Source organism: Salvelinus fontinalis, chromosome 9 (assembly GCF_029448725.1).
Source record: "Salvelinus fontinalis isolate EN_2023a chromosome 9, ASM2944872v1, whole genome shotgun sequence".
Classification (NCBI taxonomy): domain Eukaryota; kingdom Metazoa; phylum Chordata; class Actinopteri; order Salmoniformes; family Salmonidae; genus Salvelinus; species Salvelinus fontinalis.
This window is the reverse complement of record NC_074673.1, coordinates 10,954,687-10,977,153: the sequence shown is the minus strand read 5'-3', so window position 1 is coordinate 10,977,153 and position 22,467 is coordinate 10,954,687. Positions and strand designations below refer to the sequence as shown.

At 44.7% G+C, this 22,467-nt stretch overlaps 3 protein-coding genes across 5 annotated transcripts in view; 2 read left to right on the top strand and 1 right to left on the bottom strand.

Moving 5' to 3' along the window:
* The first annotated feature begins 274 nt into the window (after positions 1–274).
* Positions 275–6,568, top strand: LOC129862050 (carbohydrate sulfotransferase 1-like). 3 transcript variants are annotated; one of them, XM_055933376.1, is made up of 2 exons: positions 275–759; positions 2,254–6,568. In XM_055933376.1, coding segments are annotated over exons 1-2 (1,065 nt in total). In that variant the 5' UTR covers positions 275–757; the 3' UTR covers positions 3,317–6,568. The 3 variants fall into 3 exon arrangements, with proteins under 3 accessions (XP_055789351.1, XP_055789349.1, XP_055789350.1); XM_055933374.1 differs by having other exon boundaries at positions 1,991–6,568; XM_055933375.1 differs by having other exon boundaries at positions 275–766; positions 1,991–6,568.
* A 1,486-nt stretch (positions 6,569–8,054) lies between these two features.
* LOC129862948 (polycystic kidney disease protein 1-like 3) lies at positions 8,055–10,422 on the top strand. Its single transcript, XM_055935052.1, has 2 exons — positions 8,055–8,133; positions 8,591–10,422. The coding sequence occupies exons 1-2, from the start codon at positions 8,055–8,057 to the stop codon at positions 10,420–10,422; spliced, it is 1,911 nt and encodes a 636-aa protein (XP_055791027.1).
* Positions 10,423–11,886: 1,464 nt separating this feature from the next.
* Positions 11,887–22,467, bottom strand: part of LOC129862049 (transmembrane protein 263-like) — a 43,442-nt gene continuing 32,861 nt past the window's right edge. Inside the window, exon 3 of the mRNA XM_055933373.1 lies at positions 11,887–15,868. Within this exon, the coding sequence (XP_055789348.1) occupies positions 15,588–15,868 (281 nt within the window). The 3' untranslated portion in view covers positions 11,887–15,587. The remainder of the gene's footprint in view (positions 15,869–22,467) is intronic.

The window sequence follows — 22,467 nt, the reverse complement described above, 5'->3', positions numbered from 1 at the left end:
GAATTTATTTCTCTCTCTCTCAATAGACCTTACCAATGCCTTGCATAAAATACCTGTCTTCATAGAGATTGTAACTCTCAGTATTTTACAAATGTATTAGAAAAGTTTCAAATAGCCTAGCATTTATAGAAAATACTCAAAATATTTTTTAAAGAAAATACAAATACTTAAATAGGCATGTATTTGAACCCAGGTCTGTTCACTTAATCCATGTGACGGTAAGTATCTCAGACTGCAACATGTGCTTGCCAGGGGCTGTGGGTGGGAGGGTTCATAGAGGGATGTAGATGAGGTTTAGGGTGGTCCAGAACGCGCGGGCACTTATTGGCACACCTCACACACAGCCAAACCACCAACCTATAGCCTAAACTACAACATGCGCATTAGTCAAGGCAATCTGGAATAGCCTACACGTCGGTGCGGTGGCGGCGGGTTTTGCGAAGGCTGCGGCTGCAGCATCATTCTCTAATCTGTTCTGCCCTGTGTTTTGGAGTTTCATGTTCTTCTGCCTTGCAACTTTGACTTATTTATCTTATCACGATCTCATCCTTGTAAAACACGGACTGATTCTGATTATTCTACATGTGGGAGCAGTTCCTGTCGTTTTGCTATTCCGACGCACGAGGGAAGAAGACGGGACAGCTGCCGTTCGATAATGTTTAGTCTGAAAAGATCAGATTTTTGTGACGACACGTTTTGAACCGTCACATTGCTTTTCTATTGTTTTTCACGGACACCTTTTATTTACCCACTGTAAATGTATGTGGTAAGAAAGTCGTTTATTGGAATCTTTTGGGTTTATGCATTTTATGTATGTTTTAAATGTGTTTTGTGTGTATTTAGAAGAAGAATATGACCGTTATTTGGTCATTTCAAATATGAAAAGTGTTATTGAGGCTATGCCTAGACCATTTGTGTAGGCTAATCATCTTCGAATGAAAGCGTATTCTGTTGCACTGCGGTAAATCACAGATCTCATCGCGCTGTCTGTCGTCAATTGTTCGTTGTCACATCTATCCCTTGCCAGATGTAGCGTTGCCAGAGAAATTACAAGACGCTTTTCTACAGGTGCCGCCAGCCTTTTGTCACGATGAGTGACTGAAAGAAATTCAGACAGGTTTTTGCATTAGTCTGATTTCAATCACTGATTTCCTTAGTTTTTATTCAAGGGGAAAATAAAATACCAAACATTTACAAAGTAGCATAACATGTTTATTTTGGACACATTTTAGTATTTTAGATGTTGTGTATTTTATATTCTCATCAGAAGAAAGCCACCAGTATTGACGAACAACTGACTGCTAGCTACGTTAATTTGTGTTTTAGATGACAACATTTTTAACTTGAAAGCCATTTTTCTTATCTGTGGAGTATAGATAATATTAGTCGAATAGAGAATACCATACAGTATAAGTATATAGATGTAAAATATAGGCTCAAATGTATCCTTGACATAAACAATTGATTGTATTTTAATCAATTATGTTTTATTGATTGTATTACTGCCACTGGAGATCTGAACATGGTGAAGCTATTTTATATAAATGGTATCTACATAAATATATCCATTATCGAAATTAGAATCTACATTATGGAATCTTAGGTCCTAGGAATCCTATAGTCTTTGATGTAGTATTTAATTGCGTTCTGTAATTTGGGGTTGCCTACAGCTCAAAGTACAGAAATGCTATGTAACAAAAAAAAAACAATAACAACTAAACATCAAAACTGGGTCTGTTTTATTGTGTTTGACGGTATTATATGAGGGTAAGGCCTTTATTACAGTTCAATAAAACAACAGTAATAAAACAAATTGTAAGATCAACAAAGTAACTATCTAGGAAGAAAAAGTATGGGATTCAAAACACTAACTTTTTTGTTTCATAGTGAGACAGCTGTATAAGCTGTTTTGCTGCTTCTTTCTGTCGGTGTTTGTGGATTCTATACAGCATGAGTGTATCCCAATTATTTGGATTTTTTGCTCCACCAGGATCTGAACAGACTGCATCATCTATCTAAATGAATGAATTCAGCCATGCAATGTTCCTGGAAGGCTGTGATTCTGCTAGCCTTAGCGTCCATAGCGATCCAGTACACAGCCATCAGGACGTTCACAGCCAAGCCATTCCAGATGTGTCCAGTGACAATCTCCAACCCTCTGAACTGTGGCATGCTGGGGCAGGATGTGGTGGACTTGTCTTTTGACAAGCGGATCTGTGACGACTTTCTTTACTTCTCCTCCAATGTCTCCAGGAAGACCCATGTTCTCATCCTGGCCACGACCCGCAGCGGCAGCTCCTTTGTGGGTCAGCTGTTTAACCAGCACCAGGATGTGTTTTATCTGTTTGAGCCGCTCTACCACGTCCAGACCACCCTGCTCCCCCGCCTGTCCCACAGCAGGACGGCAGGCGACACCAGGGTGATGCTGGGGGCTAGCAGGGACCTGCTCCGGAGCCTCTACGACTGTGACCTTTACTTCCTGGAGAGCTACATCAAACCCCAGCCGGCCAATCACAGTACAGACAAGCTGTTCCGGAGGGGAGCCAGCAAGGCTCTGTGCTCCCTGCCTGTCTGCGACGCCTTCAGTCCTGGAGAGTTGAACATCGATGAAGGAGAGTGCGTCAAGAGGTGTGGCGGTCTCAACATGACGCTGGCGTCGGACGCTTGCCGGGAGCGGCGCCATGTGGCCATCAAGACGGTGAGGATACCGGAGGTGAGTGACCTCAGGGCTCTGGTGGAGGACCCTAGGCTCAACCTCAAGGTGATCCAGCTGGTTAGGGACCCCCGAGGGATCCTGGCCTCCCGCATCGAGACCTTCAGGGACACCTACCGCCTCTGGAGGATCTGGAGGGCCACTGGGAGGAGGCCCTACAACCTGGACCTCACCCAGCTTACCATGGTCTGTGAGGACTTCCTGGGATCTGTAACCACTGGGCTCAGCAAGCCCCCCTGGCTCAAAGGGAGGTATATGCTGGTCAGGTATGAGGACCTGGCCAAGAACCCTCTCCAGAAGACCAAGAAGATCTATGATTACTTGGGTCTGGTCATGGACAAGAACGTAGGAGACTGGATCCAGAACAACACTAGGGGAAGCAATGATCTGTCAGCCAAGCATAAATACGGCACTGTTCGGGACTCAGCGGCCAACGCAGAAAGCTGGAGGCTCAAATTGTCTTATGACATGGTTGATTACACACAGACTGTGTGTCAGCAAGTTCTACAGGAGCTGGGTTATAAGACTGTCAGTTCGCCCGAGGAGCTGAAAAATCTGTCTCTCACTCTCATCGAGGACAAAACTTTTGTACCTTTTTTGTAGAAAAGCAAGGGCCAATCACAACGCACAACTATTTTTGTTATATTTACATTGTTGCCTTCATTTCCTCTCAGATTTGCACTAAACCTCAGAAACCTTGACGACTCCTGTGGTAAGATTTAAGACATTCAGAACAGCACAAGAAACATCATTTGGGAATGCTGTTTTAGAGATTTTAGTATCAATGTTTTATCGATACTGAAGGGACACTAATGTCAGGTTAATTGACATGAACAACCTACAGTGAAGCACCATCCTACTTAAGATCCCTGAATGCTGACAGTTGCATTGACAAAAGTGAATGTTAATATTTGTACATCAAGAAAACTGGACCTACTGTACAATATTGTTAGGGAATGTACCTAATCATACCCATAACTGATACATGCTGAGGTGTAGGCCTATGACAAAACCATGCAATATACATTTGAATGTTGCAGTCAATTTAAATGGTGTTGTTTAAATGTTACAGAGGGTAAGAATTAAGGAGTGGCGCTTTAATCGTGTTGATATAGTTTAACTGAGGGTTGTCAAATCCACCCTCACCAAAGGGTAATGAGTGCCGGACAACAGTGATTTTACAGAGGCTTCATCCCAAATGGCACCCTATTCCCTATCTAGTGCACTACTTTTGATCAGGTTCCATTGGGATTTGGTCAAAAGTAGTGCACTGTGTAGGGAATAGGGTGCCATTGCAGACGCAAACATAGTTTACCCTGATCATCCAAGTGTCAGCGAGGTGTTGGAAATGTTTAGTTCGACTTCCCGGCCAACTACTGACGATGTGGAGCAGGCAAGCAATCGGAGACAGCTGCAGTAGCTGATTAGTCTTATACAGGTAAGCTAGCTCTGGTCTTCACAACAGTATCAGGGTAGTGGAGTTTTCAATCTCTGGAAGGAATAGAATTGAATTGAATACAGTAGAATACAGAAACTGACCATTATGCTGTCACAATAAGTGAGGAAGGCCTTTGTTATTATTTATTTATTTATTTTGAGTTATTACTTTACAAACGTGTACTTAAATAACTTACATGAAACAGTGACAGGCTGGGAAATGACCTTACCCAATCCCCTTGGAATCCTCTGAAATATTGAGGGGGTGATGTTCATAAAGTTGAGTTCTTTACTCGTCAAAGACACTGTTTTAAAATATATTTTCCTTTATTATTTACCCCTAACCCTACCGCCCCCCCCCCGAATTGGAGTAAACTAATGGACAACAACACTTAGGAATCTACTTCCTGCTTATACATACTATATACATCTTACAGACACAGTATATTACAATAGTTATCTATTGTTTGTTTTTTGTCCCATCCTTCAGCTACCCTCAACCCCTCCCATCTATCTCTGAACACCATCACCAGTTTTGATTTCTATTTGCCATATATTTTTCAACTGTGCTGTTTCACAAAAGTTCTGAACCTATATACATCAACTTTCAAAAGTTTGGGGTCACTTAGAAATGCCCTTGTTTTTGAAAGAAAAGCACATTTTTTGTCCATTAAAATAACATAAAATTGATCAGAAATACAGTGTAGACATTGTTAATGTTGTAAATGACTATTGTAGCTGGAAACGGCTGATTTTTAAAGGAATATCTACATAGGCGCACAGAGGCCCATTATCAGCAACCATCACTCTTGTGTTCCAATGGCACGTTGTGTTAGCTTATCCAAGTTTATAATTTCAAAAGACTAATTGATCATTAGAAAACCCTTTTGCAATTATGTTAGCACAGCTGAAAACTGTTGTTCTGATTGATTAAAGAAGCAATAAAACGGTCCTTCTTAAGGAGCATCAGCATTTGTGCCGAGAAGGTCAGCATCCTGAAGTCGCCTCTTCACTGTTGACGTTGAGACTGGTGTTTTGTGGGTACTATTTAATGAAGCTGCCAGTTGAGGACTTGTGAGGTGTCTGTTTCTCAAACTAGACGCTCTAATGTACTTGTCCTCTTGCTCAGTTGTGCACCGGGGCCTCCCACTCCTCTTTCTATTCAAAAACAAGGAGTGATGGTTGGAGTGATGGTTGTTGATAATGGGCCTCTGTACGCCTATGTAGATATTCCATTCAAAATCAGCCATTTCCAGCTACAATAGTCATTTACAACATTAACAATGTCTACACTGTATGTCTGATCAATTTGATGATATTTTTATGGGCAAAAAATGTGCTTTTCTTTCAAAAACAAGGGCATTTATAAGTGACCCCATACTTTTGAACGGTAGCGTACATTTTACGGACACAGAATATTTTACATTAGTTATCTTGTTGTTATTAGTCCCACCCTTCAGCTCCACTCAACCCCTCCCATCTATCTCTCAACACCATCCAGTTTTCATTTCTAGCTGCCATATATTTTCCCACTGTGCTGTGATGTTTCACAAAAGTTCTGAACTTTTCTATTCTCATAGTTTCTACAGATTGTAAATTAAAGATACATTTTTTGGCCAAGAGTATTATTATATTATTGATCGATTGACTATGACTTTTTTAAATCACCCAGCAGTGCTCTTTGCAGATTTAGCTCCAGGTAAATGTTGCAATTCTTCAGCAATTCCTGAACCTGCAACCAAAGCTACATATGGACAGTACCAAAACAAATTATCTAATGATTCTGTCTCTTCACAGCAAAATCTGCAGAGCTGGGATGGTTGTATCCCCCATATAGATAACATTCTGTTGGTTGCAATAATTTTTTATAATCATTTAAATGAAAAGAGTTTTGAATCCAGCCTCGTTTTGTGTATCAGTTCATAAACCATGTGCCATGGAATTGGTACATAGAAAATCTCTTCCCAACTATTTTGCAATCTACACGGCACAGCTGTCTTTTTTCTTCTTCTTTAAATTAATGTGGTATGCGTTTTTTATTCAACACAATTTTCTATAACCAATTTTGGTCTTTAATGCAGGGCCGACAGACAAGTTCTTTACGTTCTCCCCCTTCCATTTTTGCGGTAATGCTACAATTAATTGGTTGTAATTTTGGATAGAGCAGACAATCCCATTTGTTTTTGTTAACTGCATGTGTGACATAACTCCACCAGTCCTATTTATGATATAATTTACAAAGATTATACCATTTTTATTTTATTATCAATTAGTATATTTGGGTTTACCCATAATATTTGTGGTAATATTTGTTCTGTCTTTTCTGGTGGATTAAAGTGAAATTGCAACCAACTTTCTATGGCTTGTTTTAAAAATAGCAATATTTTGGAGTTGATTTCATTAAAAAAATGAAAGTGAGCGGTTGTCATCTGAATAAAGGGGAAAAGGCCATTCTTGAACATGGGGACAGACATTATTAATAATCTGCTAGAGAACCAGTTCAGATTTAAGTATAACATTTGTATGACTGAAAGCCTTTAGTGAGAGGTCCAATGTTTTAATATTTAATCATTTCTGCCCTCTCGAATTCATATTAATTATATAACTAAGCCAGTTTAATTTTGTCTGACTTGCCTTTCCAAATAAAATGTTATATTTTTTGCTCGTACAATTAAAATTTAAAAAACTAGTCGCTAGGTGTAGGCAAGGCCATGAGCAAATAGGTCAACTGATTTTTTCACAAATAGACAGATATTTTCAAAGATCTTATCTATTTTTGATAACTTTCTATAAAAATGTATTGTTGTGAGATCATTTATTTATTTGGGGATATGAATACCGAGCAGGGGAACAACTTCCACTGGGGATGGGTACATGTCCCCCCACATTCTGAAATTGCATTTTTGTCCCCCCCAGTTTTATCATTGGAATGTGATACAAAGCAGACATGTCTCTAATTATCTGTGTATATTCCTGACAAAACACCAAAACCCACTCCTCAAGATGACTAAGAGGCAGAGAGAGAGAGAGGCAGAGAAAGAGACAGCAGAGAGAGAGAGGGAGAGAGAGGGGGGAGACAGAGAAAGAGACAGGTAGAGAGAGAGAGAGCGAGAGAGGCAGAGAGATAGAGGAGGAGAGGGAGAGAGACAGCGAGGGGGAGAGGGAGGGAGAGAGCGACAGAGAGAGGGAGAGAGCGAGAGAGAGGGGGAGAGGGAGAAAGAGAGGGAGAGTGAGCAGCAGAGTGAGGGAGGGGGAAAGGGAGAGACAGCGAGGGGGAGAGGGAGGGAGAGAGCGATAGAGAGAGGGTGAGAGCGAGAGAGAGGGGGAGAGAGGGAGAAAGAGAGGGAGAGAGAGCAGCAGAGCGAGGGAGGGAGAGCGAGTGAGAGAGAGGGAGAGAGCGAGAGAACTGTACTACAATATGAATGGAGGAGAACAATCTGTTCTCACAATGATTTTATTGCAGTTCTTTGTAGGTTGGCAGAGGTACAGTTGTTAGGTACAGGAGTACAGTTCTGTTCTTAGTTTTGTGTCACTGTTACTCCTGAGGAAAACGAGATGCCCAAAAGGAGCCTATCATACCTAGCTGGTACAGAAGTCATTGTCAAGAACGTCTGATACTTCAACAAAAGCTAGTGTATAGAGTAGCACTGCTCTTTTAGAAACTGAACACTGATCTCAAACCAAGGTTTACTTACACCTCCCTTTTTTAAATAACCAATCAGCAAACAGGATTAGACCCACCCATTTTATAAATTGGCATAATTGACACCTATAGGGATACAGTGTCACCTTATGCAATGCTTCTGCACTGATAAGACCTATCAAGTCAACGTGATTGGCTGTGAGGGGGCGACAGCAAGCATTGAATACTGTGGTTCTGTATGCATATCTGCAAGATCCGATTATGCCCATTTCATGTTGTCCATTACAAGGGATATCTCGTAACGAGTACGTCACCACGGACAGGAACGGAGACCATGTCAGTAAGAGACACAGCTGCTAGACGAGGGCTGGCAGTAACACCAGGAGATCCAACTCCACCTGTCGTCTGGCTGACGTGGTGATTTGGTACATTGCACAGCAAAACACAGGAGAGAGGAGAGAGATGCTGGAGGAATTCACATTCAGGTGGAGTCCCAAATGACACCCTATTCCCTTTAGAGCGCCCTATTTTTGACCAGAGCCCATAGGGCCTCTGTATAGGTAATAGGGCGCCATCTGGGTTTCATCCTCAGTGATAGAAGGTGTGGTGCTGACTGTGTTGCAATGTGTCACTGAACAGATTATAGAGGCATGACCGAAGCTAAAGTCAACCACACATCCACAGCCAGATGGAATAGAAACTGGAAAGTACATTATTTCACACCATTGGAGTAGTTGAAAACAACCCACCCTGAACCTCTATTCTCATCTCATCTCCTCTACTATCACTCTTCTTAGTACACAGCAGACAGTCACCACAGCAGACAGCCACCACAGGAGACAGCCACCACAGGAGACAGTCACCACAGCAGACAGCCACCACAGGAGACAGCCACCACAGGAGACAGCCACCACAGCAGACAGCCACCACAGCAGACAGCCACCACAGCAGACAGCCACCACAGCAGACAGCCACCACAGCAGACAGCCACCACAGGAGACAGCCACCACAGCAGACAGCCACCACAGGAGACAGCCAACACAGCAGACAGCCACCACAGCAGACAGCCACCACAGCAGACAGCCACCACAGGAGACAGCCACCACAGCAGATAGACACCCCACCACAGCAGACAGACTCCACAGGAGACAAACACCACAGGAGACAAACACCACAGGATACAGCCACCACAGGAGACAGCCACCACAGGAGACAGCCACCACAGCAGACAGCCACCACAGCAGACAGCCACCACAGCAGACAGCCACCACATCAGACAGCCACCACAGGAGACAGCCACCACAGCAGACAGCCACCACAGCAGACAGCTACCACAGGAGACAGCCACCACAGGAGACAAACACCACAGGAGACAGCCACCACAGGAGACAGCCACCACAGGAGACAGCCACCACAGGAGATGGAGACAGCCACCACAGCAGACAGCCACCCCACCACAGCAGACAGACACCCCACCACAGCAGACAGACACCCCACCACAGCAGACAGACACCCCACCACAGCAGACAGAAACCCCACCACAGGAGGCATACACCACAGGAGGCATACACCACAGGAGACAGCCACCACAGGAGACAGCCATCACAGCAGACAGACGCCACGGGAAACGGACTCCACGGGAGACGGACGCCACGGGAGACGGACGCCACGGGAGACGGACGCCAGAGCAGACAGACACCACAGCAGACAGCCACCACAGCAGACAGACAGCACAGGAGACAGCCACCACAGGAGACAGCCACCACAGCAGACAGCCACCACAGGAGACAGCCACCACAGGAGACAGCCACCACAGCAGACAGCCACCACAGCAGACAGCCACCACAGGAGACAGCCACCACAGGAGACAGACACCCCACCACAGCAGACAGACTCCACAGGAGACAAACACCACAGGAGACAAACACCACAGGAGACAGCCACCACAGGAGACAGCCACCACAGGAGACAGCCACCACAGGAGATGGAGACAGCCACCACAGCAGACAGCCACCCCACCACAGCAGACACCCTACCACAGCAGACAGACACCCCACCACAGCAGACAGACTCCACAGGAGGCATACACCACAGGAGACAGCCACCACAGGAGACAGCCATCACAGCAGACAGACAGCCACCACAGCAGACAGACGCCACGGGAAACAGACTCCACGGGAGACGGACTCCACGGGAGACGGACGCCACAGGAGACGGACACCACGGGAGACGGACGCCACGGGAGACGGACGCCAGAGGAGACAGACAGCAACCACAGCAGACAGACAGCAACCACATTAGACAGACAGCAACCACAGCAGACAGACAGCAACCACAGAAGACAGACAGCAACCACAGAAGACAGACAGCAACCACAGCACACAGACTCCACAGGAGACAAACACCACAGGAGACAAACACCACAGGAGACAGCCACCACAGCAGACAGCCACCACAGGAGACAGCCACCACAGGAGATGGAGACAGCCACCACAGCAGACAGCCACCCCACCACAGCAGACAGACACCCCACCACAGCAGACAGACGCCACGGGAGACGGACGCCACGGGAGACGGACGCCAGAGCAGACAGACAGCAACCACAGCAGACAGACAGCAACCACATTAGACAGACAGCAACCACAGCAGACAGACAGCAACCACAGAAGACAGACAGCAACCACAGAAGACAGACAGCAACCACAACATACTGCCACCACAGCAGACAGACACCACCAGAGGAGACAGACACCACAGCAGACAGACACCACAGCAGACAGACACCACCAGAGGAGACAGACACCACAGCAGACAGACACCACAGCAGACAGCCACCACAGCAGACAGCCACCACAGCAGACAGACAGCCACCACAGCAGACAGCCACCACAGCAGACAGCCACCACAGGAGACAGCCACCACAGCAGACAGCCACCACAGCAGACAGCCACCACAGGAGACAGCCACCACAGGAGACAGCCACCACAGGAGACAGCCACCACAGCAGATAGACACCCCACCACAGCAGACAGACTCCACAGGAGACAAACACCACAGAACACCACATGAGACAGCCACCACAGCAGACAGCCACCACAGGAGACAGCCACCACAGCAGACAGCCATCACAGCAGACAGCCACCACAGGAGACAGCCACCACAGCAGACAGACAGCACAGCAGACAGACATACATCACATGAGCAAGACAGACACCACAGCAGACAGACAGACACCACAGCAGACAGACAGACACCACAGCAGACGGACAGACACCACAGCAGACCGACACCACAGCAGACATACATCACAGCAGACCGACACCACAGCAGACCGACACCACAGCAGACCGACACCACAGCAGACCGACACCACAGCAGACCGACACCACAGCAGACCGACACCACAGGAGACTGACACCACAGCAGGCCGACACCACAGCAGACCGACACCACAGCAGACCGACACCACAGCAGACATACACCACAGCAGACTGACTCCACAGGAGACAGACACCACAGCAGACTGACACCACAGCAGGCCGACACCACAGCAGACCGACACCACAGCAGACCGACACCACAGCAGACATACACCACAGCAGACTGACTCCACAGGAGACAGACACCACAGCAGACATACACCACAGCAGACAGACACCACAGCAGACAGACACCACAGCAGACAGACACCACAGACTGACTCCACAGCAGAAGGTAGGTGAGTAGAGGGAGAAGTCAAGGAGGCAGCATCACCAGCATTACTATTATCACATAATGCAACAGCAGACTAATATTGGAATATTCTCACAAATGTGTCCTGTTATTCCAATACATGATACCATGAATGACCTTCCCATCAGCTGGACCCATAACTTCCTCTGAGGGTAGAGTGAGGGCAGAGGGGTCTCGTGTGGCTCAGTTGGCAGAGCATGGGTTAGCAGAGCATGGGTTGTGGGTTAGATTCCCACGAGGGACCAGTATGGGGAAAAAGTACAGAAATGTAACCACTCTGGATAAGAGCATCTGCTAAATGACTGAAACATAAAGCAGTATTCACTTTTTGAGCGACCAAATAAAATGCAACAAATTGCAATTAAAATACAGAGTAGCTTTATTTAAAGAATACAGCATCAGTTTTTGCAAAAATAGTTCTATCATAGACAAAAAAACTGCAACCCCAATGACACACTATTCACTATACACTGAGTGTACAAAACATTAGGACCACCAGCTCTTTCCGTAACATAGACTGACCAGGTGAATCCAGGTGAAAGCTATGATCCCTTATTGATGTCACTTGTTAAATCCACTTCAGTTAGTGTAGATGAAAGGGAGGAGACAGGTTAAAGAAGGAGTTTTAAGCCTTGAGACAACTGAGACATGAATTATTTATCTGTGCCATTCAGAGGGTGAATGGACAAGACAAAAGATTGAAGTGCCTTTGAGCGCGGTATGGGTGTAGGTGCGAGGCACACCAGTTTGAGAGGATAAAAAACTGAGGGAAGAATTGGAGTCAACATGGGCCAGCATCCCTGTGGAACGCTTTTGATACTTTGGAGTGTCCATGCCCCGACGAATTGAGGCTGTTCTGAGGGCAAAAGGGGGCGCAACTCAAAATTAGGCAGGTGTTCTTAATGTTTTGTACATTTAGTGTATAGTGCACTATATTTGACCAGGGCCACATCCCAGTTTATAGTAACAGAGTCTCCAAGACATATATTAACTAGCAGAAGTGTCCCGATGAAAACAGTAAAGACAGGACAAGATGAAACAGCGTGAAAATGAAATAGGCGAGACTTGTCATAATAATAAACAGCATATTGTGTTCCGGAAGAAGGAAAAACGACCTATTGAAACATGCGATGCATAATGTGAGGGTGTGGAAATACCATGCCTAGTGTTTTCTCTTTATTTCTTTTCAAATAAAAATGTCCTCAAAGTGAATGTTGAAATAAAAATGTAAGAAACCAAACCGAAAAGAAGAACAAACAGCACACTGGGAACAGACATCTAGTTTCGATTTACATGTGGTCAAGTTGTCAAATAATGTGAATTCAACGTGAAATTAACAAAACATTTCACCATGTCATTTGATTTAGGTTAAAAGTTGGGTGGGAGAAAAAAATACGAAATTGCCTTACGTGTTGACTTTTTTCAAATCCAATCAGTTTTCTGTGCTGATAACGTCATCACATTGAATTATTGGGTTGAAATGATGTGGAAACAACGTTGATTCAACCAGTATTTGTCCAGTGGGAAGAAATTGGTCATCTACTTTTATTGTCTGATCAGAATCTACAGTAATTCAGGATTACACGTAACAATGTGGAAGGGAATTAGCTAGTCCCCGATCCGTTTATATCATCTTGTGAACTCAAACAGACTGGGACCAAGGCTAGAAGTGATTGGAATGCATATAAAGAAAAAGCATGTTTGTTTTCAACTGTCCCTCCTACTCTGGGAATGTCGGTGTCAACTATCTATCAGTATTTATAAATGTAATGCAGGGACGGGCACCTTTGATGGGGGTGGGGGCCACAACAAATCTGAAATCATCATGAGAGGCTGCAGTGGCTGCGTACCCACATCCATACCCACACATGTAGTCAGAGCTACATTTTGTTGTTCGTGGCCCCCCTCTTGACAGTGGAGATAATCTATATAGATCTTTTTTTAGTGTTAAATTCCTGCAATTATACACATTTTGCCATGAGGCATAGAGAAAATGTTGCACTTTTAAAGCAAGTTTGATGCAATTCTACACTTCTTGCCATGTGGAGTAGAGAACATTTTGCAATTTTATAACTAATTCCATGCAATTCTACTCATTTTGCTGTGGTGCGGAGAGAAAGATTTGCAGTTTTTAATTTCCTGCAATTCTACACATATTGTTAATATCCATGGGCACCCTCAGTCTGTAATTTCACCATGATTACTACAAGTTTCGATAGCTGGATAGACTAATTTACCAATCTAAAAAATGTAAATTGACATGGGTTAATTCAGTGACTGTCAGTGACTGACATAAGACAGTAACTGCTGATGCACAACCACATTTCAAAACGGCACCTTGTGTATTCTACTATTCTAACTCTCAACAGTAAGTTGAGACCCCGACTGAGTTCAAATTTTTGAAATGTGTTACTATTTATTACTTTTTCCGTTTTTGGAAAGGAATCCCCGGGCCTACAAAAGGGGGGCCGCGGTCCCTGATCGAATGCAAATGTAGGGACATAAACATACATTTGAGTAAAGTACATACACGTGAATGAAATGGGTTATGTCCCAAATAGCACCTCACTCCCTATACTGTACAGTGCACTACTTTGGATTACAGCCTTATGGGTGCTGGTCAAAAGTAGTGCACTATAAAGGGAATAGGGTGCCATTTGAGACGTAGGCATGAAGTATGATGCTTGAAACTTAACAAGGTTCATCCTGGTAATGTCTTTGATAGGCCATTGTGAAGCGGATTTACAAAATATTTAAATGGACACGGATTTCCTGATTTATCAATAACTCAGCCATCTCTTAACTTTAAGGCTTCCCGAGTGGCTAGAGGCATCACTACAGACCCTGGTTCGATTCCAGCCAGTATCACATCCGGCCGTGAATGGGAGTACCATAGGGCTGCGCACAATTGGCCCAGCGTCGTCCGGGTTTGGCCGGGGGCAGGCCGTCATTGTAAATAAGAATTTGTTCTTAACTGAATTGCCAGGTTAAATATATATATATATATCTATATAAATATATATATATATTTTTTAAATGTGTGTTTCTTTGTTGGTGAAATGGTGCTTTATTTATTTAAACAGCTCAGGACATCTGCTGGTATATGTAACATGTACGTAGAAATGTCATTTCCATGACTTGTTCTGTCCGTTCCTATGCAATTACACACTTTGTTGACCACATCTCCAACTCATCAAGCATTGAAAAAAACACCTGCAGTACAATGAAAATATTTACTGCAAGACCGCTAGGTTCCTCTAACCTTCTTTGTATGCATCAATAGGAATCATATGCCTATTTTTCACATATATATTTTATAACACATACACTACCGTTCAAAAGTTTGGGGTCACTTAGAAATGTCCTTGTTTTTGAAAGAAAAGCAATTTTTTTGTCCATTAAAATAACATCAAATTGTTCAGAAATACAGTGTAGACATTGTTAATGTTGTAAATGACTATTGTAGCATATTCACATACACACATTGTTTGGTGTGTTTTCCCCAATCACTGATGTCAAACTGATGAAATTAAGTTGTGTAAAGTACCTTTAATTTTGTTTTAATACTTGTCAATGTAAAGATACCTTTTCATAGTAAAACTGGAAGAATTTAAATAACCTCAAGCCTTTGAGAAATGAGTAGATGTGTCCTTGCTGAATCGCTACCAAATTGTTGTGGATTGTCTTCATATTATCATGCCCTTCCCCACCCAGACCCAGATCAATCAAAAAGACATGAGATCCATCTCAAGAGTAACTCGGCAGTAAGTTCAACATTCTGGTCAATTCCTATATCCTAACAAATCAACGTTCCCATAATCCCTCTCTGTAATGCTTCCTTAGGGCAGTATTCTGACTTGAGATCCGCAAACTTAACTCAGATTTCCGTGCAAATCGCCCATTGACGTCAATGAATGATTTACACGGAAATCCGAGTTACTTGTGCCTTTTTCAACTCTGAATGGTTCCCTATAGTAACCAGATGGAACCTAAACACAGCAGAGAGACAGGGAGACATTTATAAACTATACTGTAGCAATGGGGTGGTAGTTGGGTCTAGGTCTAATCAGACTTGTCCTTTTTCTTTGGTGTAACTTTACTGGCTACAGCAGACCCTACCGCCCCCACTCCTCCCGTCACCATGGAAACGCTGCCCTTGACCAATCCCACTCCGGCGGCCGGCACGCTGGTCACCACCGTCTTGGTGATGTCATAGCTCTTACAGCCCACCCAGGCCACGCCTCCCCATGTCGCTCCGACCGCCCCTCTGGTCATGTTGAAGAGACCGCCGGTCACCCTCCAGATTACCCCCGCCTCGGTCTGAGGGTGGTCCTTCTCTCTGTCTGCAGGGGGGAGGGGTGGGAGAGAGAAAGAGGCAGGGAAAGGGAGAGGGAGAAAGAAAGAGATTGAGAGAAAGACAAAGAGAACGTAAAAAAAACATAATTTATAGATTCATCATTTGTGTTTAAGGTGCCTGAAAGAAAGTTCCAGATGAAAGCTTTCCATGAGTTTTCTCAATGGTGTTTTTAGCGGTAGACGTTAAACAGAGGAAAACAAACATTAACATTCCCTCAGAGGAACAAACAGGACCACTGACTACAATAACGCCAATCCATCAATCCCAAATAGCTTTTTATTCCCTACATAGTGGACAACTTTTGACCTGGGCCTAATGAGGCTCTGGTCAAAAGTAGTGCACTATGTAGGGAATAGGGTGCCATTTGGGATGCAAAGGGACGCTGGGAAATGTAAGATTGATGTATTGGATTTATTGTAGTCAGTGGTCCTCCCTAAAGTACAACATCTCAATACGAAGATTAATGTCACATATCTGATATTTATATCTACATGTAGCCTAGCGGTTAGAGCATTGGGCCAGTAACCGAAAGGTTGCTGGTTCAAATCCCCAAGCCGGCTAAGTGAAAAATCTGTCGATGTGCCCTTGAGCAAGGCACACAACCCTAATTGCTCCTGTAAGTCGCTCTGGATAAGAGCTTCTGCTAAATGACTCAAATGTGAAATGTACCTAGGGATGGAGGAGAACGTTCTTGTCTGCTCTAAAGCCTCAGATCTACATGCCCTGGCTGATGACTCAAGAGTTCACATTATTATCTCTCATTCTGTTAGCATCTCCTATTTCAGTCCCAATATAATTGCTAGGGTTTACCACCTGGTCACTGATAATAGGGACAGTTTTCCTTCACAGTGGAATACAAGCCTGTTTATATAAAAAGCTTATTAGTGGAAACTTCGCTCTACAGCTTGGGGGAAATAAAGGCACCTATAAAATGGGTTATGGTGTTTATGGTCTATGTATGGTGTGTGGCTGTAGTGAACCACAACGCATGTCCATGGTTGTTTTCACTGCTTACAGCTGACAGACTTTCAAAGTGCATGGCACTAAAGTGGTTGTCTGAGTCATAGGCCAAGGCTTTAAAATGTGGCATAAAATATGGACAGAAAAAGCTTTTAAAAGAAACTTTGTGAGAGAGGAACAGAGAGAGAGAGACAGAGAGACAGAGCGAGAGAGAGCGAGAGAGAGAGAGAGAGACAGCGAGAGAGAGCGAGAGAGAGGTCCTTGAACTTGTAATGGTACTCTCCAAAGTGTACCACACTAATAAATGTCTAGTGAAGTCATTATCATTCCCTGATTAATGCATCGTCATTTTTGGGTGAATCTAGTCCATTGACTGCACTGTGCAGTAAAAAGGCCTATACGGCCACATCACCCAATCTCCCCATAGCCCAGAAATCATATACCACTCCACCCTAGCAGATAAAGTAGTCCCTGTCACATCTTTACATAATTTGACACAGTTCTGTTTATTTCCCCCTCTCAATCCAAGCAGAACATTGGAGGTGACAGTTCTGTATGTCTTCCAGCTCCACCCCCCCCCCCCCACCCCATTTTGGCTTGACAAAACATGCATTAACTAATGTACTGTGGTAACTAGCGAGGGGTGAGTGGGAGAGAGACACTCAGCCAGAGTGAGCTGTTCATGTCATCCCTTTTTGTCTTTATAAAAAAAACTTAAGATCCTGCTCGTGCTCCCTCCTGTTCCTCCTCCTCCCCCCTTAAAAAATAATATTCAATAGGCCTTCTATTCAATAGCCACCTGGAATAAGCCTACTACAATAGCATATAGGCCAAATGTTCAATAGCTTCCTATCCACATGAGGTACAGATATAATGGGCTCCTGTAAGGGAGTGCGTAACTGGCGGCAGGGAAGTCAGGCGCAGGAGAGCAAAACTGGGTCATCAACGGAGCAGTTTTATTCATAAAACCACCGGAACCAGAACAATAAACAAATGGGTACAAAACCCGTCGCGCACCAGAGAAAACGTGCACATGCACTTACAATTAACAATTCCGCACAAAGACATGGGGGGAACAGAGGGTTAAATACACAACATGCAATGAGGGAAATTGAGACCAGGTGTGTGAGAAGACAAGACAAAACAAATGGAAAATGAAAAGTGGATCGATGATGGCTAGAAGACCGCCGAGTGCCGCCCGAACAAGGAGAAGAACCGACTTTAGCGGAAGTCGTGACAGCTCCTGAGTGGAGCAGCGGTCTAAGGCACTGCATCTCAGTGCTAGAGGCGCCACTACAGACCCTGGTTCGATTCCAGGTTGTATCACAACCGGCCCGGGATTGGGAGTCCCATAGGGCGGTGCACAATTGGTCCAGCGTCGTCCAGGTTAGGGTTTGGCCGGGGTAGGCCAAGAATTTGTTCTTAACTGACTTGCCTATTTAAATAAAGGTTACATTGAAAAATTATATATAAAACCAACTGCGTATTAATTTGTAGGCATGACAACAAATTCTGTCTCTTTAAATATTTGGGTTTCTGGATTGACGAGAAGCTATCTTTCAGAAAACATATTGATGAGTTAGTTAAGAATCAAATCATTTAGTAAACATTCACTACGGTTATTGACTATGGTGATATTGTTTATATGAATACAGGTGCCACTGTATTGAAGCCACTGGACGCAGTTTATCATAGCACACAACGCTTTATTACGGGTGATAGGTTCTTTACACATCATCCCTCCTTGAAGTCTCCTAGATTGATGCATTGCACTCTTTTTCTTAATAAAGCCCTCAGCCATACATTACACTTCCACCATACCTTACTTCATTGTTAACCTGCAGATGTATGAGCTACCAGACTCGGTTTCAGGGATGGCTAAATCTGGAGATTCCTTCGATCTCCACTGAGTTAGTTAAATCTGCTTTTAGTTTCTTTGCACCTTACTTATGGAATAATCTCCAATGCTCTCTAAAATTGGAAGAGTTGGTGCCTCTAGGGCAATTCAGATGGCTGATTGAGGACCTTTTTACTAAAGAATGTGTTTGTTTTATATGATTGTGTTGCTTTTCGTGTATTGATGTGTCTGTGTATATTGAGTTGTAAATTGATGTGTGTAGGGAAGGGAGATACCTCGTCAGTTGCACAACTGAACACATTCAACTGAAATGTGTCTTCCGCATTTAACCTCTTTATCAGAGAGGTGCAGGGGGCTGCCGATATCCACGTCCACGGCATCGGCGCCCGGGGAGCAGTTGTTGTTCCGGGGTTAACTGCCTTGCTTAAGGGCAGAACGGCAGATTGTTCCAACTTGCCTGCTCTGGGATTCAAACCAGTGAGCTTTCGGTTTCTGGCCCAAAGCTCTTAACCACTAGGCCACATGCCACCCATATAGTGTATATTGATGTGTATGTTTGATACAGGGCTCTTCTATTAAAGAGACCGTGGTCTCAGTATGACTCCCTGTCAAGGTAAAAATAATAATACAAATATACAAATACAAGTGTGTTGGCAGGGCTGTTACCATTATGCTATTTTAGACATCTTTATCCGTGGCTGAAAGAATCACATCCATACAGCACCTCCTACACGCTGTCACCATCTTTACCACGTCAACCTGCGGCTCTGAATGGTGGTAGATCTGTAGTAGACCTGTATTCATAGCCACAGCAGAGGGTAGGTCTGCACCGCAAAGGGCCCTGGTTAAAAGTAGCACACTATATAAGAAATAGGGTCAATACACCTCTGCTGTCTTCAATCAAGATCTCAGCGATCACTGCCTCATTGCCTGTATCCGCCACGGGTCCACGTTCAAACGACCACCCCTCATCACTGTCAAACGCTCCCTAAAACACTTCTGCGAGCAGGCCTTTCTAATCGACCTGGCCCGGGTACCCTGGAAGGATATTGACCTCATCCCGTCAGTCGAGGATGCCTGGTCATTCTTTAAAAGTTATTTCCTCACCATATTAGACAAGCATGCTTCGTTCAGAAAATGCAGAACCAAGAACAGATTGGTTCACCCTTGGTTCACTCCAGACCTGACTGCCCTCGACCAGCACAAAAACATCCTGTGGCGAACTGCAATAGCATCGAAGAGCCCCCGCGATATGCAACTGTTCAGGGAAGTCAGGAACCAATACACGCAGTCAGTCAGGAAAGCAAAGGCCAGCTTTTTCAAGCAGAAATTTGCATCCTGTAGCTCTAACTCCAAAAAGTTCTGGGATACTGTAAAGTCCATGGAAAACAAGAGCACCTCCTCCCAGCTGCCCACTGCACTGAGGCTATATAACACGGTCACCACTGATAAGTCCGTGATAATCGAAAACTTCAACAAACATTTCTCAATGGCTGGCCATGCCTTCCACCTGGCGACTCCAACCTTGGCCAACAGCCCCGCCCCCCCCCCGCTGCTACTCGCCCAAGCCTCCCCAGCTTCTCCTTTACCCATATCCAGATAGCAGATGTTCTGAAAGAGCTGGAAAACCTGGACCCATACAAATCAGCTGGGCTTGACAATCTGGACCCCCTATTTCTGAAACTGTCCGCCGCCATTGTCGCACCCCCTATTACCAGCCTGTTCAACCTCTCCTTCGTATCATCTGAGATCCCCAAGGATTGGAAAGCTGCCGCTGTCATCCCCCTCTTCAAAGGGGGAGACACCCTGGACCCAAACTGTTACAGACCTATATCCATCCTGCCCTGCCTATCTAAGGTCTTCGAAAGCCAAGTCAACAAACAGATCACTGACCATCTCGAATCCCACCGTACCTTCTCCGCTGTGCAATCCGGTTTCCGAGCCGGTCACGGGTGCACCTCAGCCACGCTCAAGGTACTAAACGATATCATAACCGCCATCGATAAAAGACATTACTGTGCAGCCGTCTTCATCGACCTGGCCAAGGCTTTCGACTCTGTCAATCACCGTATTCTTATCGGCAGGCTCAATAGCCTTGGTTTTTCTAATGACTGCCTTGCCTGGTTCACCAACTACTTTGCAGACAGAGTTCAGTGTGTCAAATCGGAGGGCATGTTGTCCGGTCCTCTGGCAGTCTCTATGGGGGTACCACAGGGTTCAATTCTCGGGCCAACTCTTTTCTCTGTATACATCAATGATGTTGCTCTTGCTGCGGGCGATTCCCTGATCCACCTCTACGCAGACGACACCATTCTGTATACTTCCGGTCCTTCCCTGGACACTGTGCTATCTAACCTCCAAACGAGCTTCAATGCCATACAACACTCCTTCCGTGGCCTCCAACTGCTCTTAAACGCTAGTAAAACCAAATGCATGCTTTTCAACCGTTCGCTGCCTGCACCCGCACGCCCGACTAGCATCACCACCCTGGACGGTTCCGACCTAGAATATGTGGACATCTATAAGTACCTAGGTGTCTGGCTAGACTGCAAACTCTCCTTCCAGACTCATATCAAACATCTCCAATCCAAAATCAAATCTAGAGTCGGCTTTCTATTCCGGAACAAAGCCTCCTTCACTCACGCCGCCAAACTTACCCTAGTAAAACTGACTATCCTACCGATCCTCGACTTCGGCGATGTCATCTACAAAATAGCTTCCAATACTCTACTCAGCAAACTGGATGCAGTTTATCACAGTGCCATCCGTTTTGTTACTAAAGCACCTTATACGACCCACCACTGCGACCTGTATGCCCTAGTCGGCTGGCCCTCGCTACATGTTCGTCGTCAGACCCACTGGCTCCAGGTCATCTACAAGGCTATGCTAGGTAAAGTGCCGCCTTATCTCAGTTCACTAGTCACGATGGCTACACCCACCCGTAGCACGCGCTCCAGCAGGTGTATCTCACTGATCATCCCTAAAGCCAAAACCTCATTTGGACGCCTTTCCTTCCAGTTCTCTGCTGCCTGCGACTGGAACGAATTGCAAAAATCTCTGAAGTTGGAGACTTTTATCTCCCTCAACAACTTTAAAAATCTGCTATCCGAGCAGCTAACCGATCGCTGCAGCTGTACATAGTCCATCTGTAAACTACCCACCCAATTTACCTACCTCACCCCCATACTGCTTTTATTTATTTACTTTTCTGCTCTTTTGCACACCAGTATCTCTTCTTGCACATGATCATCTGATGATTTATCACTCCAGTGTTAATCTGCTAAATTGTAATTATTCGATTTATTGCCTACCTCATGCCTTTTGCACACATTGTATATAGATTCTCTTTTTTCTACCATGTTATTGACTTGTTTATTGTTTACTCCATGTGTAACTCTGTGTTGTTGTCTGTTCACACTGCTATGCTTTATCTTGGCCAGGTCGCAGTTGCAAATGAGAACTTGTTCTCAACTAGCCTACCTGGTTAAATAAAGGTGAAATAAAAAAATAAAAAATAAAAAATTTGGGAAGTGTGCCCTAGATCTCTTTTTTGCTGTGAACCCTCAAACAGAGGCTTCTCATGAACAATACTGGAGGCCAAGACACCAACAGCAACTGTCACTAACACTCAGTACCATCTCATCCCTGAACTGTGAGCTATAGTGTATAACTGATCAAAATACACCTTATGGAACAGCGGGAACCGTGAAGAGACACACACTCAGGCACAGACACACACTCAGACACACACACACACACACACACAC